The sequence below is a fragment of the Pristiophorus japonicus genome, chromosome 10 (genome assembly GCF_044704955.1).
Source record: "Pristiophorus japonicus isolate sPriJap1 chromosome 10, sPriJap1.hap1, whole genome shotgun sequence".
NCBI lineage: Eukaryota > Metazoa > Chordata > Chondrichthyes > Pristiophoridae > Pristiophorus > Pristiophorus japonicus.
Window position 1 is genome coordinate 100,304,649 of NC_091986.1, and position 22,569 is coordinate 100,327,217.

General features: G+C 42.2%; 1 protein-coding gene across 1 annotated transcript in view; it reads left to right on the plus strand.

The window, feature by feature from the left end:
* The window catches only part of maml2 (mastermind like transcriptional coactivator 2), a 474,463-nt gene extending 459,472 nt beyond the window's left edge, over positions 1-14,991 (plus strand). Inside the window, exons 4-5 of the mRNA XM_070891947.1 lie at positions 8,746-8,857; positions 13,759-14,991. Of these exons, the coding sequence (XP_070748048.1) occupies positions 8,746-8,857; positions 13,759-14,792 (1,146 nt within the window). The 3' untranslated portion in view covers positions 14,793-14,991. The remainder of the gene's footprint in view (positions 1-8,745; positions 8,858-13,758) is intronic.
* Positions 14,992-22,569: the final 7,578 nt, after the last annotated feature.

Here is a 22,569-nt window from a genome sequence, read left to right on the forward strand (position 1 = left end):
GCTCCACTTCCTGTGGGGGTCGGTAACCCAAATTTCACGGGCGGGACGCTGGGCACAAGAAATCCTGCCCCGACTCGGTTACCATCTCCAAATGGGGCGAAACCCAATTTCGCCCCCTTTATCTTTGACTTTTAACATTAAAAATTATTTTGCTGACTCAGTACTTGTTGCCAAAAGGTTGCTAGTCTCCTACAAAGTGGTCGATGTTGTGTTCCGTACTAGGTCACCGCCTTCTATGCCTCCTGTCCGCTCTTTGCATTGTGGTTTATTTGGGAGTAACAACCGCAAGCCCTTTCCCTTTCCCCCACCCACCGATGGCCGCTGAAGTATTTTGCTTGGCTCTGAACTCATGAGCCACCAACATTGGTTTCCTTCTTGCCCCTGACCATACAACTACTTCACCCTACCTTGAATAAAAAGCTCACCCAACACCCCTGTGCTCGCTGACCTTCATTGGTTCCAACTCGCTTTTAAAATTCTCATCCTCATGTTCAAATCCCTCACCCCTCCCTATCTCTGTCACTTGCTCAAGTCCGACAACCCTCCGAGATCTCTGTGTTCTTCCAACTCTGACCTTTTGTGCAACCCCAATTTCCTTCGTCCCACCTTTGTCAGCCTTGTCTTCAGCCATCTAGACCCTAAACTCTAGAATTACCTCCCTGAACCTCTCAGCCTTTCTGCATCTCCACCGTTAAGACACTGCTTAAAACCGACCACTTTCCCCTCCTCGTATCTCCTTTGTGTCAATTTTTGTCTGATTGTGTGAAACGCCTTGGGACATTTTCCTATGATAAAGGCACAAGTTGTTGTTGTTGAGATCACCCTCTCTCTATACGCACACCATCATCCTTGACACCCAATACTTTATTCCCTGTTCATTTAATTTAAAATTTTTAGACCAACACCAGATTACCAAGAGTGTTGTGTGTTTGCTGCTTATCACCATTGTCTTTCCTTTTGGCCCCTTTTCCAAGGTGACATCTGAGGGGCACATCTACCTATCCAGTGCTACTTCTAAGTGAACTCCCACTGACAGGACACTGGGAGAGGGGACACAGCTGTGTCTCAAGTACGGTCTCTAGGAAAGGGTGCTGGGAACTCTGAACACCGACCCAGATTTTCCAACTGCAGGCTGTGAACTTCCTGCTGCTGCAATAGCAGCCTGGCCCAACCAGCCTTCTGGCTCCTGGACAGTCATGGGAATGGACGGAGGAGTATATGGAAATCCTGTTTATCCTGAGAGAGAGAACCTCATCTTTCGTGGCCACTGCTGTCCTCCCCCTTGAAGGACGTGTGAAAATTATCCCTCGCCCTGTCCAACAGCTTATAAAGTTCAGACTTGAGACTTATGAGAAATTACACAAGACACATGAGTTCTGCCTTTAAACCGTTATTGAAAACGACAGATTCTGCACCCCCAACTACTATTCGAGCAGTACACTAATGATGTTACCAGAAATCATGCATAGAATCATAGATGTTTACAGCACGGAGGGAGGCCATTTCGCGCCGGCCAACAAGAGGCTATGAAGCCTAATCCCACTTTCCAGCTCCAGGTCCGTAACCCTGTGAATTATGGCACTTCAAGTGCACATCCAAGTACTTTTTAAATGTGGTGAGGGTTTCTGCCTCTACCACACTTTCAGGCAGTGAATTCCAGACCCCCACAAACCTCTGCGGGAAGAAATTTCCCCTCAAATCCCCTTTAAACCTTCTACTAATTACTTTAAATGTATACCCCCTGGTTGTTGACCCCTCTGCTAAGGGAAATAGGCCCTTTCTATCCACTATATCTCAGCCCCTCATAATTTTATACACCTCAATGAGGTCTTCCCTCAGTCTCCTTTGTTCCAAAGAAAACAAACTCAGCCTATCCAATCTGTCCTCATAGCTAAGATTCTCCACTCCCGGCAACATCCTCGTAAATCTCCTCTGTACCCTTTCCAGTGCAATCACGTCCTTCCTGTAATGTGGTGACCAGAACTGCACACAGTACTCCAGCTGTAGCCTAACCAGTGGTTTATACAGTTCAAGCATAACCCACCTGCTCTTAAATTCTATACCTCGGTTAATGAAGGCATTCTGTATGCCTTCTTAACCACCTTATCCACCTGGTCTGCTACCTTCAGGGATCTGTGGACATGCACACCCAGGTCCTTTTATTCCTCTACACTTCTCAATGTATTACCTTTCCTTGTTAGCCCTCCCCAAATGCATTACCTCACACTTCTCTGGATTAAGTTCCATTTGCCACTGTTCTGCCCACCTGACCAGTTCATTGATATCTTCCTGTAGTCCGCAGCTTTCTTCTTCATCATCATCCACACAGCCTATTTTTGTATCATCTGCAAACTTCTTAATCATACACCCTATGTTCAAGTCTAGATCATTGATGTATACCACAAAAAGCAAGGGACCTAGCATTGAGCCCTGCGAAACCCCACTGGAAACATCCTTCCAGTCACAAAAACACTCATCAACCATTACCCTTTGCTTCCTGCCTCTGAGCCAATTTTGGATCCAACTTGCCACTTTGCCCTGGCTTTTACTTTTGTGACCAGTCTGCCATGTGGGACCTTAACAAAAGCTTTGCTAAAATCCATATACACTACATCATATACTCTGCCCTCATCGACCCTCCTGGTTACCTCCTCAAAAAATTCAATTAAGTTAGTCAGACATGACCTTCCCTTAACACATCCGTGCTGACTGTCCCTGATTAATCCGTGTCTTTCTAAATGTAGATTTATCCTGTCCTTCAGGATTTTTTCCAATAATTTTCCCACTACTGAGGTTAGGCTGACTGGCCTGTAAGTACTTGGTCTATCCCTTTCTCCCTTTTTAAACAAAGGTACCACATTAGCAGTCCTCCAGCCCTCTGGCACTACATCTGAAGCTAGAGAGGATTGGAAAATGATGGTCAAGACCTCTGCTATTTCCTCTTTTGCTTCGCTTAACAGCCTAGGATACATTTCATCCGGGCCTGGGGACTTATCCATTTTCAAAGCTGCTAAACCCCTTAATACCTCCTCTCTCAGTATGTTTATTTCATCTAATATTTCACACTCCTCCTCCTCGATAGCAGTGTGTGCATCGCCCCTCTCTTTTGTGAAAACAGACGCAAAGTATTCATTAAGAACCATATCCACATCTTCCGCCTCCACACACAGATTACCATCATGGTCTCTAATAGGCACTACCCTTTCTCTAGTTCTCCTTTTTCTCTTAATATGGGTTGTCCTTGATTTTACTTGCCAAGAATTTTTCATGCTCTCTCTTTGCTTTCCTAATATCCCTTTTGATCTCACCCCTGGACTTTCTATACTCCTCGAGAGATTCTGCATTATTTAGCCCTCGATATCTGTCATAAGCTTCCCTTTTTTTCTTTATTCTACTCTGTATGTCCCTAGACATCCAGGGGGCTCTCGATTTGTTAGTCCCACCCTTTTTCTTTCAGAGTACATATTTGGCCGGAACCCTGTGGATCTCCTCCTGAATGCCTTCCACTGCTCTGACACTGATTTACCTTCAAGTAGTTGTTTCCAGTTCACTATGGCTAAATCACCTCTCACCTTAGTAAAGTTGGCTTTTCCCCAATTTAGAACTTTTATTCCTTGTCTCACTTTGTCCTTTTCCATAGCTACCTTAAATCTAACTGAATTATGGTCACTAGCACCTAAATGCTCTCCCATTGATACCCCTTCCACCTGCCCAGCTTCAATCCCTAAAACTAAGTCCAGATCTGCCCGCTCCCATGTTAGGTTTGTTACATGATGCCTAAAAAAGTTCTCTTGAACATAGATCTACCCACAGATGAATAGTCCAGAATTGATTGTAGGTCTTCCTTCCCTGACTGCAGCAGTTCTTAATAGGTGAGATGATCATTCTCAGGCCACACCCTCCAACTGCAGTAATGATATCTTTCAACCACCTTTTATACAGGTTTTCTTGCCTTTCCCAGTAAATCAATAATCCAGGATTGTCAGAAGCCTTCTTTTAATGTCCAATTCGAATTGTGTGAGTTGTGAAATTTTCACACGTAACACATCCTGCGTTCGCTGCCGTTATCAAAGCTCACATAGTCCAATCACTCATAAAGAGTTTGCAGAAATGGGCAATAAGCCATCTGGCCAAACTTCACGTGTTACCTTGTGTCCTGTTCTTCAGAACTACCCAGGTTTGACTCCTCCCACGTGTTTTTACAACTTTGGCTTCTTCGTTGCAGTGGAGACGTCTAGAGAGTTTCTTAAAATAAAAGGGCGTTTGTTTATGTCGTTGTCTTGACTGTCCCTGCAGTTATGATCATTGTCCAGTCTTGGCCATCTGGAACACAGCTTTTGAACTCGCAAAGCAGTTTACAAGCTTCCAACAGCTCTGTTTACAAGTTTACACACCTGTTCAACAAATACCTGCTAGTCTTTATGTCACTTCGAAAAACCTTTTGCTTGGCAGAGCATTTTTATTATATTCCAAACTTAAGAATTAAGGGTCTGTATATTCTTACATCCTCCATGTCACCATGCCATCTGATCTGCGGGTGTGCAGAATGGTTGGTGGTAATCACATCTTAGAAAATCTATCACTATCTTGCATCTCATTTGGGTAAGCTTATTAGAAATTCTGCCCAATTAAGTGGCTGGAGCCCAGCCCAAGGTCTGGATGGTACTGAGAGGTTGTACTGCAGATGGCCCTAGAATTGCCACTTCTTCCCAGGCTGATTGTAGGTTCTGAATGCAGCCCCTCCCCACATGTGACTGGTGGACTCCTCCATACTTAACACCATTTGTTTTAAGCTTCTGGGTAGATCCCAAGTGATACAATAAATTCTCATGCTCAGATAGCATTCTTTTCCTGAAAACCAGGCAGCATTGTTCTGGCTCCCTAACTTTATGGGCGGGGGTGGGGGCGGAATGACCTCACCTTCTGCCATGGAGCTTCCTGCTCCTCTACCTCTACCTGTTTCCATTCCTCTTCCTCTACTTGTGATCTGTACCTCCGTCTACTGAATATCCAAAGCTTCCAACATGAATGCTCCTGAGTTGGTGAATGGATATGTTGATGCACTGACAAAGTGCTCGGTGTGCTGCTGCTACTCAGCATGGGGTTGCTTGCTGACGAGTGCTGGAATGGACCAACTCCTTAAGTCTGAGGGGATCCTGCAAAAGTATAAAAGGAGCAGTGTTAATAAGAAGGAACTGAGATAATTGGTACTCTTGAATTGTCATTTTCAAGCACTTGAGATGGTGCAGCAGTTCCAGGACACCGTGTGTGTCAGTTCTTCCAGTAGAATGTTAGATTGCAATGTGCATGAAGGAGCCTTTGGAAACAAACTCTGTGCTAGGACTCGCCCTCCTACTTCTCCACCTCCAGTCAGCTCTTGGCAAAAGTACCCTTGAATCTTAATGGCTGGTTCTCAAAGAGGTCCCAGATAGAGGCTTCCCCATCGCTTGTTACAGAGGAATCCTGTTATTATGTGCTGGTTTCTCCTATAAGAGATGAACGAGTGATGCAACAAATTAAAGAGGGTGCAATTTCCGTTACCAATCCCGTGATATGGGAGACTAATAAGAGAAAGAAGTGGATTATATGAATGAGATGCCTTGCTAGCTTACTAGTGGGTATGCTTGTGTTGGGGAAAGAAATTGTGATCAAGGAATTGGAAAATAGAGAAGTGAAGCGATGATTTCAGGACTGTACCGAACAATACAGATTGTGGGGAGAGAGTGCTTTGATCTACAAGGAAACATTCCTTGGTGCAAAGAATAGCCCACCATTGGCCTACCTTGTCCCATCTGGTGATGTCAAGGAACTTTTGCCATCCCTGCAGCAATGTGCAGCATACAGCGCTGCTGGAATTGACTTGTTTCACCCCCTCCTGCCTCACTCTTTGGCCTGTGGTCTTGGTTACTTTTTGCCCTTGTAGCAGGGAACAGCACAGCCCTCCTTTGCTGCACCGTCTGGAGCAGTATGTCAATGGTTTAATCGTAGAAATGGTGCGCCTTGGCACTTGCTTCTGCTACTGATGCCCTCCAAGTTTTCCAGAGAAGCAATAGCACATTGACGAGGAAGGCATATTAAAAGCAATGTCAAGAGCAGAGGCACACAAAGCAAAGGCAACAATAGATTCTAGCAATATAAAACATACAAAAACAGCTAAAATTATATCAAACTTCTTTCTGGAAACCTCAAACACCCACAAAATCCCAGTTTCAACAGAAGCTTCTGTCATGGGGCTGCCTTTAAGGCCCGAGAAGCACCAAACTTCCTCTCCCCTGTAGGTCTCTCCTCTGTGTCCTTTGCCCAGTAATGTGCCATTACATGTCCCCAGTGTACATCCACTGTGAGGAAGTTCATGCATTAAGGACATGGTGCAAGCAGAGTCCAAGTTGCACTGGGGAAGCTCTAGGAAAGAAAAATCTCTCCTGTTATCTACATATCTCTCACCTCGGAGCAACTCTGTTATTAAACAACACTTCAATGAAGAAGAAAGCCGTAGACTGCAGGAAGATATCAGTGAACTGGTCAGGTGGGAAGAGCAGTGGAAAATGAAATTCAATCAGGAGAAATGTGAGGTATTTGGGGAGGGCTAACAAGGCATGGGAATACACATTAAATGGTAGCACACTGAGTAGTGTAGAGGAAAAAAGTGACCTTGGAGTGCATGTCCACAGATCCCTGAAGGTAGCAGACCAGGTAGATAAGGTGGTTAAGAAGGCATACAGAATACTTGCCTTTATTAGCCGAGGAATAGAATACAAGAGTAGGGGGGTTATGCTTGAACTAGTTAGACCACAGCTAGAATACTGCGTGCAGTTCTGGTTACCATATTACAGGAAAGATGTGATTGCACTAGAGAGGGTACAGAGGAGATTTACGAGGATGTTGCCTGGACGGGAGAATTTTAGCTATGAGGACAGATTGGATAGGCTGGGTTTGTTTTCTTTGAAACCAAGGAGGCTGAGGGGAGACCTTATTAAGGTATATAAAATTATGAGGGGCCTAGATAGAGTGGATAGGAAGGACCTAGTTCCCTTAGCAGAGGGGTCAACAACCAGGGGGCATAGATTTAAAGTAATTGGTAGAATGTTTAGAGGAGATTTGGGAGGAATTTTTTCACCCAGAGGGTGGTGGGAGTCTGGAACTCACTGCCTGAAAGGGTGGTAGAGGCAGAAACCCTCACCATATTTATAAAGAACTTGGATATGCACTTCAAGTGCCGAAACCTACAAGGCTATGGATCAAGGGCTGGATAGCTGTTTGTTAGCTGGTGGGGACACATTGGGCCAAAATGCTCTCGTTCAATGTTGTAAATTTCTATGATTCTATGATTTCAGTGTATTGTGCCAGAATATGGATTCAGACACATGATTCCCCACACAGTGACTTCCTGATTCCAGCTGTGTTGCCGTACAGAAGTGGAAATCCACTGCTTCCCAAACAGTGGTTCAGTCAGCCAGGCTGCTGTCACATATCTCCTGGCAACTGGTTGATGCACAGCATTGGTGGAGTCCTGGATAGCACATGTCCAGCTCATCCTCTCACCTGCGAAGGTGTATGTCTGTGGCCAAGAGTTGCTCTGTTTTTTTTGGAGCAACTTGATTTTTCTGGATTATCTTAAAAATCCCCATTTTGCACATTCAATTTGCACCAGTGTAAGTGAGTTAGTTACGATTTTTTAAATTTAGTTTAGTTTTTCTCAAGAGGGGCATTACCAGCCACCTACGCTAGTTTTGGCCATTTAGGCCACTTTGGCCAGCTAATAGTTAATCCAAATCTACTTAGGCCAGAAAATGTGGCCACTTTAGAAGACCCTTACATTAAGAAATCAGCGCAGGTAGCACATCGGAGGCCAGCAGAACTTAATGACTTGACTAAAGAATGTGAATAGGATCAAACAGCTATACAGGACATCATATGACAAACTTCGCAAAGTTAAATTACTATACAACAGAAGCATTCTTGGAAGCTTAAACTACAAAAAAAAGTAGATGGTAAATAAAAGAATAAAAGATAATTGAATTAAATTGCCCTAATCTCACAACTAATTTAAACAACTATTTGTTTGCAATGATTAAACTGTGCCAAAATTGAGTCCATATTATCTAAATAAAGTCTACTTCAATAAATAAGATATTCTCTCAGTGTTCCTCTGTCACTTATGTTCTCTGTCATAATAACACCAGGTGAATAGGCTTGACAAATGGTCACCACTATTCACAAGAGACAAAACATATTTACATAATTTTTTCAAAATATCCAAGAGTCGAAAATGACAAGCCATTAAGAAAGTTCAAAAATAGCTACAGTGCATTAAATTTCAACCTGAGGTCGATTGCACCGGGAGGCCACTGGGCCAGGGATAGGGGCGGGCATCGGGTCCCACATACACAGCGGCTGGAGCACGCACACAGAGAGGCTGGGGACGAGGAACTACTGCACATGCGCGGACACTCCAGTGCGCATGTGCAGATGTCCCAGCACTGTTTTCAGAGCAGGCCGCTGGCTCCGCCCCCAACCCAACTGGCCACGCTGCGCGAAGACCAAGGAGAGGCAGGACAGCGTCCAAGTGGGGAGTGATTTTTTCGGCGCACTTATCAACGGAGAAAAGCGGCGCATCCCCGGTAAGTGCGCCGAAAAAAGGGGTGGGCCAAATTTGAGCCTATGAAGGGGAGAAAAGTGGGGGGGGGGAAATAATCGTCTTGGTTTCTGGAAAGCTTAATGATTGATTATTGGTTTATTTTTTAGGAGAAAATGAATACACAAGATCAACTTAATAGACATTTGACAAGGCCGCCTCCAGATTATAAAGAGCAGAGGCGAAATCTGGTTGGAATCCCACAGCCAAGTCAATATCCAGGTAATAAAAAAGACAGCAAATTACACAACTTAGCATTGCACTTTGAAATTTATTTTCTGTACATTGCAATAATGAAGCATAATATAAAGTTATTTTGTGTTAATTATTTTTTTCTGGATAGTACAGATTTTAATAGGTGTTTGTTTAAGGCTATAAGTTGCACATAATGCCTGCAGTATACATTATTATGCACTTGTAAGATAAACATGAATACACAGTTTGTAAGATAAATAAGAGTGTGTTCTTACACAAAAGTATAAAATTCAGGATTTCAGGTGGGGACATGTAATGGAGCATTACTAGGCAAAGGCCTATAGAGGAGAGGCCTACAGGGGAGAGGAAGTTTGGTGCTTCTCGGGCCTCAGCGGCAACAACCGCATTAAAGAGTCTGGTGCAAGAGCAGCCCCATGACAGAAGCTTCTGTTAAAACTGAGATTTTGTGGTTGTTTGAGGTTGGGTGAGGGAGCACTTTATACAAAATGTCAGCTTTCCACTTACCATAACATTAAAATGAAAGGAAAAGTGTAAGATAGAAGTTGGAAATGATCTTTTTAGCAATCTACTTGGGCTGTAAGTGGAACTTGCTCTGTGTTCTGCTGCTCCTGAAGCAGGTTGCATACTGTACTTTCAGACTGTATGCTGTAGTCAATCACAGACCCCTGCCATTTTAACTCCCCAGCCAATTTCCAGTCTGCTGTGAGTGGCAAGTCAGCAGGAAATGATGGAAAAGTGTGCGGCCTGGAGTCCGCCCACCAACACAAATTAAGTAAAAGGATCGGATTCCAGAGGCATTTTGCGGGAGTCTCGCATTAGAGAAGAGTGGGAGTCCTGGGCAGGGTAGGCCGAAGCTTTCCTGCTCCTCCTGTCACCACAAAGGAAAGAAAAAAACCTCTCCTTTTTTTGCCTCTTCTGTGGCTGATCCCATTCCGGCCTGACTCAGGCCTTAGCTAAAACTGCAGTCTTGATGTAACTGGCATGCATATGGACGCTGCTAGCTTTCAGTGGGTGTCCTTGCCGCCTGCTCAGGAGAGCTAGTTAAAAGCCTGAATGGTGGGATCCTGGTGGCTTTATGGCTGGTAAGTAACCTGGGTGGTTTTAACGGCCCATCCACCCGGTTTTCTGAGAGTTTCTGGAGGAGGAAGCATGGTGATTAGGGGTCTATACTGGTCGAAAATGGGAAGAGAAAAGAGTTACCCTTCAGAATAAATACAATAACAAAAAGGGAGGAGACTTCAAATAACATTTGTATGCAGGGAAAATTCTTACCATCCTTCACTATTGTCGTCTAATTCATTGCCAACATCCAGCGGTTTTGATGTCACTTTCTGCAGCCCAGATCTGTTCTCCACAGCTGGACTAATTATCACCTGGTGCCTTCTCACAACTAAAGAATTGATTGGTGACCAGCACTGTCGCACATTCTGCTTTTATCATAGAGTTTTTGAAAATAAATTGGTGGTCCTAATATTCAGAAATTGATGTTTATTTAATTTATTTATAGATTGCAAGGTAAATTGTCCCAGAAATGGTAAAGTTAAAGACATATTTTGTATCGGCCTTCATGGTAGAAGGCACTAAAAACATCCCAATAGTGGATAATCAAGGGGCTATAGGGAGGGATGAATTTAATACAATCACTATCACGAATGAAGTAGTACTCGGTAAAATAATGGGACTATAGGCGGGCAAGTCCCCTGGACCTGATGGCTTAAATCCTTGGGTCTTAAAGGAAGTCATTGAAAGTTGGCATGCAGGTACAACAGGCGGTGAAGAAGGCAAATGGCATGTTAGCCTTCATAGCGAGAGGATTTGAGTATAGGAGCAGGGAGGTCTTACTGCAGTTGTACAGGGCCTTGGTGAGGCCACACCTTGAATATTGTGTACAGTTTTGATCATCTAATCTGAGGAAGGACATTCTTGCTATTGAGGGAGTGCAGCGAAGGTTCACCAAACTGATTCCCGGGATGGCAGGACTGACATATGAAGAAAGATTGGATCGATTAGGCTTATATTCAATGAATTTAGAAGAATGAGAGGGGATCTCATAGAAACATATATAAATTCTGACGGGATTGGACAGGTTAGATGCAGGAAGAATGTTCTCGATGTTGGGGAAGTCCAGAACCAGGGGTCACAGTCTAAGAATAAGGGGTAAGCCATTTAGGACCGAGATGAGGAGAAACTTTCTTCACTCAGAGAATTGTGAACCTGTGGAATTCTCTACCACAGAAAGTTGTTGGGGCCAGTTCGGTAGATATATTCAAAAGGGAGTTAGATGTGGCCCTTATGGCTAAAGGGATCAAGGAGTATGGAGAGAAAGCAGGAATGGGGTACTGAAGTTGCATGATCAGCCATGATCATATTGAATGGTGGTGAAGGGTCGAATGGCCTACTCCTGCAACTATTTTCTATGTTTCTAAGTTGTTGCAGTAGTTGTCAATGATAGATGCATTGTTTGTGGTCTACCAGAATTCCCTGCATTCTGGGGCGGTCCCAGCGGATTGGAAAACTGCAAATGTAACGCCCCTATTTAAAAAAGGAGACAGACAAAAAGCAGGAAACTATAGACCAGTTAGCCTAACATCTGTCATTGGGAAAATGTTGGAGTCCATTATTAAGGAGGCAGTAGCGGGACATTTGGAAAAGCATGATTCAATCAAGCAGAGTCAGCTTGGTTTTATGAAAGGGAAATCATGTACAGGATATTTGTGAGGCCACACCTAGAGGACTGTGTACAGTTTTGGTCACCGTATTGAAGGAAGAATATACATGCATTGGAGGATGTTCAGAGAAGGCTCACTAGGTTGATTCTGGAGATGACGGGGTTGACTTATGAAGATAGGTTGAGTAGGTTAGGTCTATACTTATTGCTGTTCAGAAGAATGAGAGGTGATCTTATTGAAACATACAAGATAATGAGGGAGTTTGACAAGGTGGATGCCACTCATAGGGGAAACTAAAACTAGGGGACATAGTCTCAGAATAAGGGGCTGCCCATTTAAAACTGAGATGAAGAGGAATTTCTTCTCTCAGAGGGTTGTAAATCTGTGGAATTCTTTGCCCAGAGAGCTGTGGAGGCTGGGTCACTGAATATATTTAAGGTGGAGATAGACAGATTTTTGAGCGATAAGGGAATAAAGGGTTATGGGGAGCGGGCAATGAAGTAGAGCTGAGCCCAGGATCAGATCAGCCATGATCTTACTAAATGACGGAGCAGGCTCGAGGGACCAGCTGGCCTACTCCTGCTCCTATTTCTTAAGTTCTAAAGTGCCAGAACATCTTGTTCTCAGACCATTAACCTCCAATTTTAACTCAGAGCGGGAGTAAGGTGGGTGGGGGCCAACACAAGCATGATTAAAATCACTCCTTGAGTGATCTTGCAGCATCTTCAACCAACAAGTACATTGGATGTGTTAAAACTACCAGAATTGCTCTGCTCCTGTTGTACAGAACATTTTGTGGGAATACATAGACACTATTTGTGGAATAGTGTACATGTACAATATTTTAAATTTTACATTTAAATTGCTTTAGTTTAGAGGCCATCAGCCTGATGATATTTGATACAGTAAACTTTTTCAAGGTGAACCTTTTTTTACATCAAGTGGAACTTTTTAATTAAGTTATCAGGGAGAAATGAACTTAAGATATAATGGAGGTGAAATTCAACTTTGACAGGGGCACAAAACAGGCAGTAGCGAATAGGCTGCCAGTTATACATTCGTCTAATTTTCCTTTCCATTATGTAGGTAACTAATCTGCTGCCACCTGCTTTGCAATCAGGCCAAAGTTAAATTTCACCCCAAATTAGTTTCACTGCTGGTAGAGGGTTTGAGAGATAATGATAAACAAGCAGATAGCTAGAGTTAAGATTTAACAAAAACAGACAAGCTTATTGTGCTGCTGCCTTTTACTGTTCTCTGGTTGATTTTTTTCTCACTCTCCTCAATGGTAATTCCCAATAGGCATACCAGGATACTTTCCTTTATTAGTCGAGACATAGAATATAAGAGCAGAGAGGTCATGCTAGAACTGTATAAAACATTAGTTAGGCCATAGCTAGGATACTGCATACAGTCTGGTCACCACATTACAGGAAAGATGTGACTGGCCCTAGAGAGGATACAGAGGAGATTTACGAGCATGTTGCCAGGACTGGTGACTTTTAGCTGTGAGGAAAGATTGGATAGGCTGGGTTTGTTTTCTTTGGAACAGAGGAGGCTGAGGGGAGACCTAATTGAGATGTATAAAATTATAAGGGGCCTAGGTAGAGTGGACAGGAAGGATCTATTTCCCTTAGCAGATCATTAACCAGGGCGTATAGATTTAAAGTAATTGGTAGGGGAGTTGAGGCGAAATATTTTCACCCAGAGGGTGGTGGGGGTCTTAGAACTCACTGCCTGAAAGGGTGATAGAGGCAGAGACCCTCACCGCATTTAAAAAATACTTGGATATGCACTTAAAGTGCCTTAACCTACAAGGCTACGGACCAAAAGATGGAAAGTAGAATTAGGCTGGATAGCTCTTTTTTGGCCAGCACAGATACGATGGACCAAATGGCCTCCTTCTATGATTCTATGACAGCTACCTGACACAAGATCTAATAATTCAGCACAGAATAGAGATTTCCTCATTGTACTGTGCAGCTCAGAAAATAATAAAAGGTAATTCTTTTGGTCTTTTAATTGAAATTTTGAATCATCACCCTACCTCCAAATCCTGGATCCATCCTGCTATCATCATTAGTAAAATTTGAACTATGAAAGGCCTTACTGATCACTTTTCATTTGTAGCAATTCATCTTTTTTTTGTATTTATGCCACTATATTACTGTATATTGTATGTTATTCTATATCGGAGTGTGTATTCTGGAAATTAATTACTTAAATTTAATCTTACAGGTGCTGCAGCTGCAATGGGATTGAACTCCTCTCAACCTCTGTCAAACTCTGCTCCTAATCACCGTGTGATGCCTCCAAGCTCTAGTCTTTTGCAGGTGAATCCACCAAGCAGCCAAGGACCTAGAATGCCTCCTATATCAGGAACTCAAAGTGACAGAGCCATAGGAATATATGGAAGTGTGTCAGCTTCCCAGCAGGGAGCATATACTGTTTCTTCTAGTGTTAATCAACTGCAGCATCACACAAGCCAAAGTCAAATGGGAATGACCCAGAACAACGTAATGATGCCAAGGCAGCCAACATTAGGTCAAGGGACCACAATGTCAGGGTTTAGCACTGGGTCTGTTGGGAGTTCTGCCATTTCTCAGCAGCAGATGAGACCGGTTTTGAACCACATAAACACCAGTATGTCTGCACAGAGACTTACAAATATAATGACCAATTCCAGTATGGCGCCGCAGAACTGGACACCCCAGGGGGTGCAGGTAACTCCAAAACAGACACAAATGGGACCTAATGTAAGATTCTCTAATAACCCTCCTTTCCCAAATCAGTCTGTGCAATCTAATATGTCCAGTCAACATTTTGCTCAGCGAGGCCTGCCACCCCCAAACCAGATAGCTCCAAGTGTTCAGATGCGACCTTTGACCCAAATGAACCAAGCTATGAGTGGACAGACAATAGGCTCACTGAGTGGGCCACCTCCTCGAGCTAATCAGGCAAGACCACAACCACAAGCTATGTCTGTAATGAGCCAATCAGCAGCGAGCATGGCTGTAATGAGCCAGGCACCATCAGTGCAAACATTGCCCACAACCAATTTTCCCTCCGCCAACCAGACCCCTAGAGGTTACCAGGGAACAAATCACAACAGTGACTTGGCATTTGACTTTCTCAGCCAACAAGGTGACAATGCACTGTCTGGACTTAGTAGTGACTCTGATTTCCTTGACTCATTGATAAAAAATAGCACTGGCAACGATGACTGGATGAAGGACTTAAATCTTGATGAAATTTTGGGGCAGCATTCATGAAAAAGCCTGAGGATTGGTAAATATTATCCATCTGTTGGAGAAGTATTGATGGACAGAATTTATCTATGCCTATAGCCAGCTGGCAAAGAGCCCCCAGCAAATCGCAGGTGTGCACAGTTGTGCCCGATTAGATACATGTTGCCGAATGGATTACCATTGTAAAAACGTACGAGTACGCCCTCCCCACCAAGTGTATATTACTGGGCTCAAAATGCATAGATTTTATGTGTTTAGTAAAAAGAAGTTTTGTAAAATATGTTTTTTACTGAAAATCATATTCTCTGTAAGAAGATTATATTTATACTTTTTTTCTGGAAAAAATTCTGTGAATCATTGTAGTGAAACATTTTTACTTACAAAAATTAAATTGTACATTTTTGTTTTCTGTTATAGTTTTAAATTGACTTACATGTTAGATCAGCAGTCTACTTATTACCAGTTTCAAATGCATACAGTAGTTTGCTTTTAAAGTGTTTTACAGTATAGTTATTGTTTTATAAATGACCTGTTCTGGTTTCATTGATTTTGTTACAGTCCCAACAGAGTATTTTATCTTCGCTTTCATCACATTTATCCATTGTGAGCTTCTATGGCAAAACTTCCTAAAACTATTAGTTTTAATGATAAACCTCATTATCATTCAGCCACTTCAAACTATTTGTGAGTGAAACAACAGGCATGGGATTTCAGTGTCACTGTATGTTTCCACTATGTCATGAAGAAAGGATGTGTTTGTCAACTATGAATGTTTATAAGCCTCTACACTTCCAGATACAAATCTGGAGAGAAGGTGACATTCCAGCCTGCCTGCTATGCATTGTTTGAGCTTCCTCAGTTTTCAGCTTGGCTTTGTGGTGGAGCAGCCCATCTGGGAAACATGGCTTCCTTAAGATTTTCATTTCAGCAATTGTACTTCCAAAGAGCCAATCCATGGAGCACTATTGTTGCTCATTTTACAGAGTGGTTCCCAGTTTGAAGGTTTATTGTGGAAGTGAGACACTTCAGAAAGCTGGTAAGAGAAAATGGTTATAAGTTGCTCAAATAGTTTTGTAGATTTGTGGCAGTACAAAGTGTATTTTTCTAACTTAAAGGTGACACACTTAACCCCTGATAAAGTATTGCTAATGGCACGAGTGTGCATATTCATCTGATCCCAAGCTCTTATTAAAATATGTTTCAATTCAACTGCAGTATCATTGTTTTGTGTATTTTCAGAGACAATATAATAGTATGTTAATACAACTTCCCATTTCCAACCGATAATTTAGCCATAGTTCATGAGAAATGTTTAGGTGTGAAGAAAAGTGGTGCTATAACAGCAGCTTGAAATGTCCTTCACAATAAGAGGTGCAGTGACCGGAAGGTTGATTGAAATGATTATTACTGTGTGGAAATTAACCAAGGGTCATAAATTAAATCAGTTCTGGTAAAATTAGCCTCAATTGGCCATATTTTATGCCCAAAATTTGCAGAGGTATAGAGAATTCAAACTGTTTTCTCTGGTTGAGGTTTAGTCTACAATCTTAGACCTTGTAAAATATATCTGATACTGGTGCTCACCAATGCTGGCTTACCACCAGATACAGGGTGGAAACACAACTTAAGGTCAATAAGAAATGACAGCACTGTACTTTTGCAAGTGTTAAGAAAAAGCTTATCCATTCAATGTAAGGATAATATTGATAAAATTAAACATATGAACATATTGATATGTGTGTCAGAGACAAAGCACTAGAATTATCATTTTAATTCTGCAGTTTTTGGTGCTGAGATTTGGAGTAATAGATTAAATAAAACTATAGACACCACGCATCTTGAGACTGAATTAGCTGGGGCCTCAACACTTCATTTTTAGGGCAGATCTGAAAACTAATTGCATTATCTAATCATCTTTTGTTATTGGACCATTTTGTATCTGTTATAAATGATTCGAGTCAAGCACACTTGTTTTGAGTTAAGGTTAAACCCATGCAACCAATACGTTTTTTTATTTTCAGCTAGGTGGCGAATGATGTTGGAGTTTTTAGTTCATGCCACAAGGTTGACTTGCAAACTGAAACAATCAATGAATATGACAGAACCAAGTCTTTTAGATATGCAGACCATGAGAAATGGTACTTTTATATAATAGATTTTGTAAAAGTTCTATTGAAACAATATTATTATACTGCATTTTGTATTTTATTGTAATACAGTATCTTTCTTGAACTATTTCCAAATACACTACTGCAGATGCAACAAGCAACGTGTCATGAAACTGCTGTGATTTATTTTTCTTTGTAATTAAACTACAAGCTACTCTGATTACAGACTATAGTCTGTGCATTTAATGAACTTTAGCTCTACCAATGCTAGTGCAACTAAAATATTTCAACAACATAGTTCAAAAAAAATTGTGAAAGACTTAGGAGCCTCTAGGCTTGATCCCCATCTGTGCTGCGATACCTGGTCTCAGACAGGAGAGTATTGAGTAGTGTCCTGTGGCTAAGGGAAGGGAAAATAAATCAGCCACTGTTCCTTTTCTTCACAACTATCTCATAACTCTGGCTGGAATTAGAAAGCAAAAATAAGGAAAGTGAACTTGAAGGAGAGAAGAAACAAGCAGGAACAAAGGGTAAAAAAAAAAACAATTTTAAAGGCACTTTGTCTAAATGCATGTAGCATTCATAACAAAATAGATGAGTTGACGGCATAAATAGATACAAGTGGGTATGCTCTGATAGCCATTACAGAGACGTGGTTGCAAGGTGACCAGGATTGGGAATTAAATATTATGGGATATTTAACAATCCGGAAGGACAGACAGAAAGGAAAAGGAGGGGTAGCTCTATTGATAAAGGATGGAATCACTGCGATAGTGAGAAACGATACTGGCTCAAATGATCAGGATGTTGAAACAGTTTAGGTGGAGATAAGGAATAATAAGGGGAAAAAAGTCAACCAAATCTATAGGCCCCCTAACAATAGCAACTCTGTTGGTCGAAACATAAACCAGGAAATGGTGAGGGCTTGTAAAAAGGGAACAGCAATAATCATGAGTGATTTTAACCTCCATATTGATTGGACAAATCAAATTGGTCAGGGTAGCCTTGAGGAAGAGTTCATAGAGTGCGTAAGGGATGGGTTCCTTGAGCAGTATGTAACGAAACCAACCAGGGGGCAGGCTATCTTGGATCTGATCCTGTGTAATGAGACAGGATTAATAAATAATCTCCTAATAAAGGATCCCCTCGGAATTTCAAATTCAGATGACGGGCGAGAAAGTTGGATCTCAAACCAGCATACTAAGCTTAAATAAAGGAGACTATGAAAGTATAAGGGCAGAGTTGGCTAAAGTGGACTGGGAAAATAGATTAAAGTGTAGGACGATTGATGAACAGTGGCATACATTTAAGGAGATAGTTCACAACTCTCAAGAAAAATATATTCCAGTGAGGAGAAAAGGGTGTAAAAGAAAAGATAGCCATCCGTGGCTAACTAAAGAAATAAAGGACGGTATCCAATTAAAAAAAAGGGCATACAAAGTGGCCAAAACTAGTGGGAGGACAGAAGATTGGGAAGCTTTTAAAAGCCAGCAAAGAATTACTAAAAAAATGATTAAGAAAGGGATGATAGACTATGAAAGTAAACTAGCATGTAATATAAAAACAGATAGCAAGAGTTTCTATAGGTATACAAAAAGGTAAAGAGTGGCTGAAGTAAATGTTAGTCTCTAAGAGGACGAGACCGGGAAATTAGTAATCGGGAACATGGAGATGGCAGAAACTCTGAACAAATATTTTGTATCCGTCTTTACGGTAGAGGACATAAACAGTATCCCAACAGTGGATAGTCAAGGGGCTATAGGGGGGGAGGAACTTAACACAATCACAATCACTAAGGAGGTGGTACTCAGTAAGATAATGGGACTAAAGGCAGATAAATCCCCTGAACCTGATGGCTTGCATCCCAGGATCTTAAGAGAAGTAGCGGCAGGGATTGTGGATGCATTGGTTGTAATTTTCCAAAATTCCCTGGATTCTGGGAAGGTCCCAACAGATTGGAAAACTGCAAATATAACACCCCTATTTAAAAAAAGGAGGCAGACATAAAGCAGGAAACTATAGACCAGTTAGTCTGACATCTGTGGTTGGGAAAATGTTGGAGTCCATTATTAAAGAAGCAGCAGCAGGACATTTGCAAAAGCATAATTCGATCAGGCAGAGTCAGCATGGATTTCTGAAGGGGAAGTCATGTTTGACAAATTTGCTGGAATTCTTTGAGGATGTAACGAGCAGGGTGGATAAAGGGGAACCCGTGGATGTGGTGTATTTGACAAGGTGCCACATAAAAGGTTACTGTACAAGATAAAAGTTCACTGGGTCGGGGGTAATATATTACATGGATAGAGGATTGGCTAACAGAAAATAGATAAATGGGTCATTCTCGGGTTGGCAATCAGTAACTAGTGGGGTGCCGCAGGAATCAGTGCTGGGACCCCAATTATTTACAATCCATATTAACGACTTGGAAGAAAGGACCAAATGTAACGCAGCCAGGTTTGTTGACAATACAAAGATAGGAGGAAAAGCAATGTGTGAGGAGGACACAAAAAATCTGCAAAAGGACATAGGTTAAGTGAGTGGGCAAAAATTTGGCAGATGGAATAAAATGTTGGAAAGTGTGAAGTCATGCACTTTGGCAGAAAAAAATCAAAGAGCAAGTTATTATTTAAATGGAGAAAAATTGCAAAGTGCTGCAGTACAGCGGGACCTGGAGGTACTTGTGCATGAAACACAAAAGGTTAGTATGCAGGTACAGCAAGTGATCAAGAAGGCCAATGGAATCTTGGCCTTTTTATGCAAAGAGGATGGTGTATAAAAGCAGGAAAGTCTTGCTACAATTATACAGGGTAAATATCCGTATTTAAGAAAGGATATACTTGCTTTGGAGGCAGTTCAGAAAAGGTTCACTAGGTTGATTCCGGAGATGAGGGGGTTGACTTATGAGGAAAGGTTGAGTAGGTTGGAATTCAGAAAAATGAGAGGTGATCTTATCGAAACATATAAGATAATGAGGGGGCTTGACAAGGTGGATGCAGAGAGGATGTTTCCACTCATAGGGGAAACTAAAACTAGGGGACATAGGGCCCAAATTTCCCCAGGAGTTGCTCCGTTTTTTTTGGAGCAACTAGATTTTTTGGGAGTAACTTAAAAATCGCAATTCTCCCCATTTAAGTTGCTCCAGTGTAAGCGAGTTAGGGTTTTTTTTAGTTCAGTTTAATTTTCAAAATGGGGCGTTACCAGCCACATACGCCTGTTTTAGCCATTTAAGCAAGTTTAGCCAGCTAAAACTTACTCCAAACTAAGTTAGGCCAGAGTAAGTGGCCACTTTTCTACATTTCTAATAACCCTGCGGTGAGTTAAGAGATCAGTGTAGGTAGCCTCTAAATGACAGTGTTATGATAGGAATGCTATTTTTTTTTTTAAATCCCAAGCACCGCGACTGGACAGAGTGTAGGTGTTATCAGCCTGATTAAACTGAGTATATTTTTACTAAAGATAGCTAGATATTAAAGCACTGACAAATCTTTGAAAATTCTTTTCATTATCCCCCCCCTCCCAGCCCCGGCCAGATCAAAACTCTTCCCCCTCCCTCCTCCCACAAAACTCTTCCCCTCCCCCCCCCCCACAAAGCTCTTCCCCTCCCCCCCTCCACCAAAACTTCCCCCTCCTGCCCCCCGATCAAAACTCTTTCCCCCCCACCAAGCTGTCTCTTGTAGCCCTCAGCACAGGAAGGCAGCGGCTGGCCTGTGCGGCAGGCCACTCGACCCGGGATAGCGGCGGCGAACATCGCGGCGGCGAACATCGCGTCGTCTCTTCGGCCAGGGATAGGGTCGCCCAGAGGCAGGATGCGCTGGGAGGGCCAGGAGCTACTGCCGCACGCGCGCAGACTCCACTGCGCACGCGCGCAGCTGCCAGCACTCTTTTCGGCGCAGGGCTGTAGCTCCGCCCACTACGCGTTCCGATGCGCTGCGCCATAGGCCTGAAACCAAACGGGGAGAATACGGAGGTAAGAAATCGCCGCCGTTTCTGTACTACAAAGTTGTGTGCCATTCTAGCAGAGTGGGCAAACTTGGGCCCATAGTCTCAGTATAAGGGGTCGCCCATTTAAAATGAGGAGGAATTTATTTTCTCAAAGGGTTGTAAATGTGTGGAATTCTCTGCCCCAGAGAGCTGTGGAGGCTGGGTCATTGAATATATTTAAGGCAGAGATAGATAGATTTTTGAGCGATAAAGGAATAAAGGGTTATGGGGAGCGGGCAGGGAAGTGGAGCTGAGTCCATGATTAGATCAGCCATGATCTGATTAAATGTCGGAACAGACCCGAGGGATCAAATGGCTTGCTCCTGCTCCTATTTCATATGTTCTTATGTTGATAAAACCTAGGATTCCATTTGCTTTTTATTTTACAGACTTATCAATCTGAGGTACTGGTTTTAATGCCGTGTTAATTTGTACCCACAAATCGCTCTGCTTTTCCACAGCACTGAACTTACTTCCAAATATTCAAAATATAATTACTGCTTTTTCTTTTTACCAAAGTGTATCATCTCACACTGACATTAAATTCTATCTGTCATTTTTTAGCCTATTCTCCCATATCATTAATGTTCCTTTGCAGTTTCCATTGATCTTCTATTTTATAAATTTCAACACCACTGCCCCTCATTCAATACCCCTTAATCTTCTCTAGTAATTATGTGATGTCTTGTCGAAGATTTTCCTAAAGTCCATATTCACTACATCCATTGCATTTCCCCCCAACTATCATGACTATTCAATTTTCAAAGAATTTTACAAGATTTGTCGAGCATGAGTGTCCCTTTCGAAATCCAAGCTGGCTACCTCTTAACTATTTTCTTTGTATCTGGATACAGGGTGATTCCATTCTTAATTAAAGAGTGTAAGATAACTGGCCTGGAATTACCTGGATTAGTTCTGGTTCCCTTTTTAATAATGGGTACTATGTTGGCCATTTTCCAATCCTTCCATTAATCCACTCAATGCAGCCCTAAAATATAATTTTATATTTCCTCTCTGATCTCTCTCGGGATCCTAGGACGCATCGTGTCAGACCCTGGTGCTTTGTCTCCCCATAGCCTAATTAACAACTAATATTTTCCTTTTATCCATCATAATGTCACTGTTCTCACTCAGGATGTAGTGAGCATGGACTTTAGAAAAACCCTTCAGGACTCACTTCAGGACTCACCTCCTCTCTGATAGTCTTCTCTTTAATAAAGACTGGTGCAAAGTACTTTTCATCATCTACAAATTGATTATCCTCTCTTTTAGCAATTCTCTTCCTCCTAAAAGACTTGTAAAATACTTTACTGTATCTTTGATATATTTTTCCTCATACTCCCTCTTAGCTTTGATTATTCTACTCTTAAACCTCCTTTCTTATTTTCTCATATTCTCCTTTAGAATCATAAAAATGTATGGCACAGAAAGAGGCCATTCCGGCCCATCATGTCTGTGCCGGCTGAAAAAGAGCTATCTAGCCAAATCCCACTTTCCAGGCCCTGTAGGTTACAGCACTTCCAAGTACATTTTAAATGCGATGAAGGTTTCTGCCTCTACCACCCTTTCAGGCAGTGAGTTCCAGACCCCCACCACCCTCTGGGTGAAAAAAGTTCTTCTCCTTCTACCAATTACTTTAAATTAATGCCCCCTGGTTATTGACCTCACTGCTGAAGGAAATGAGTCCTTCCTATCTACTCTAGGCCCCTCAT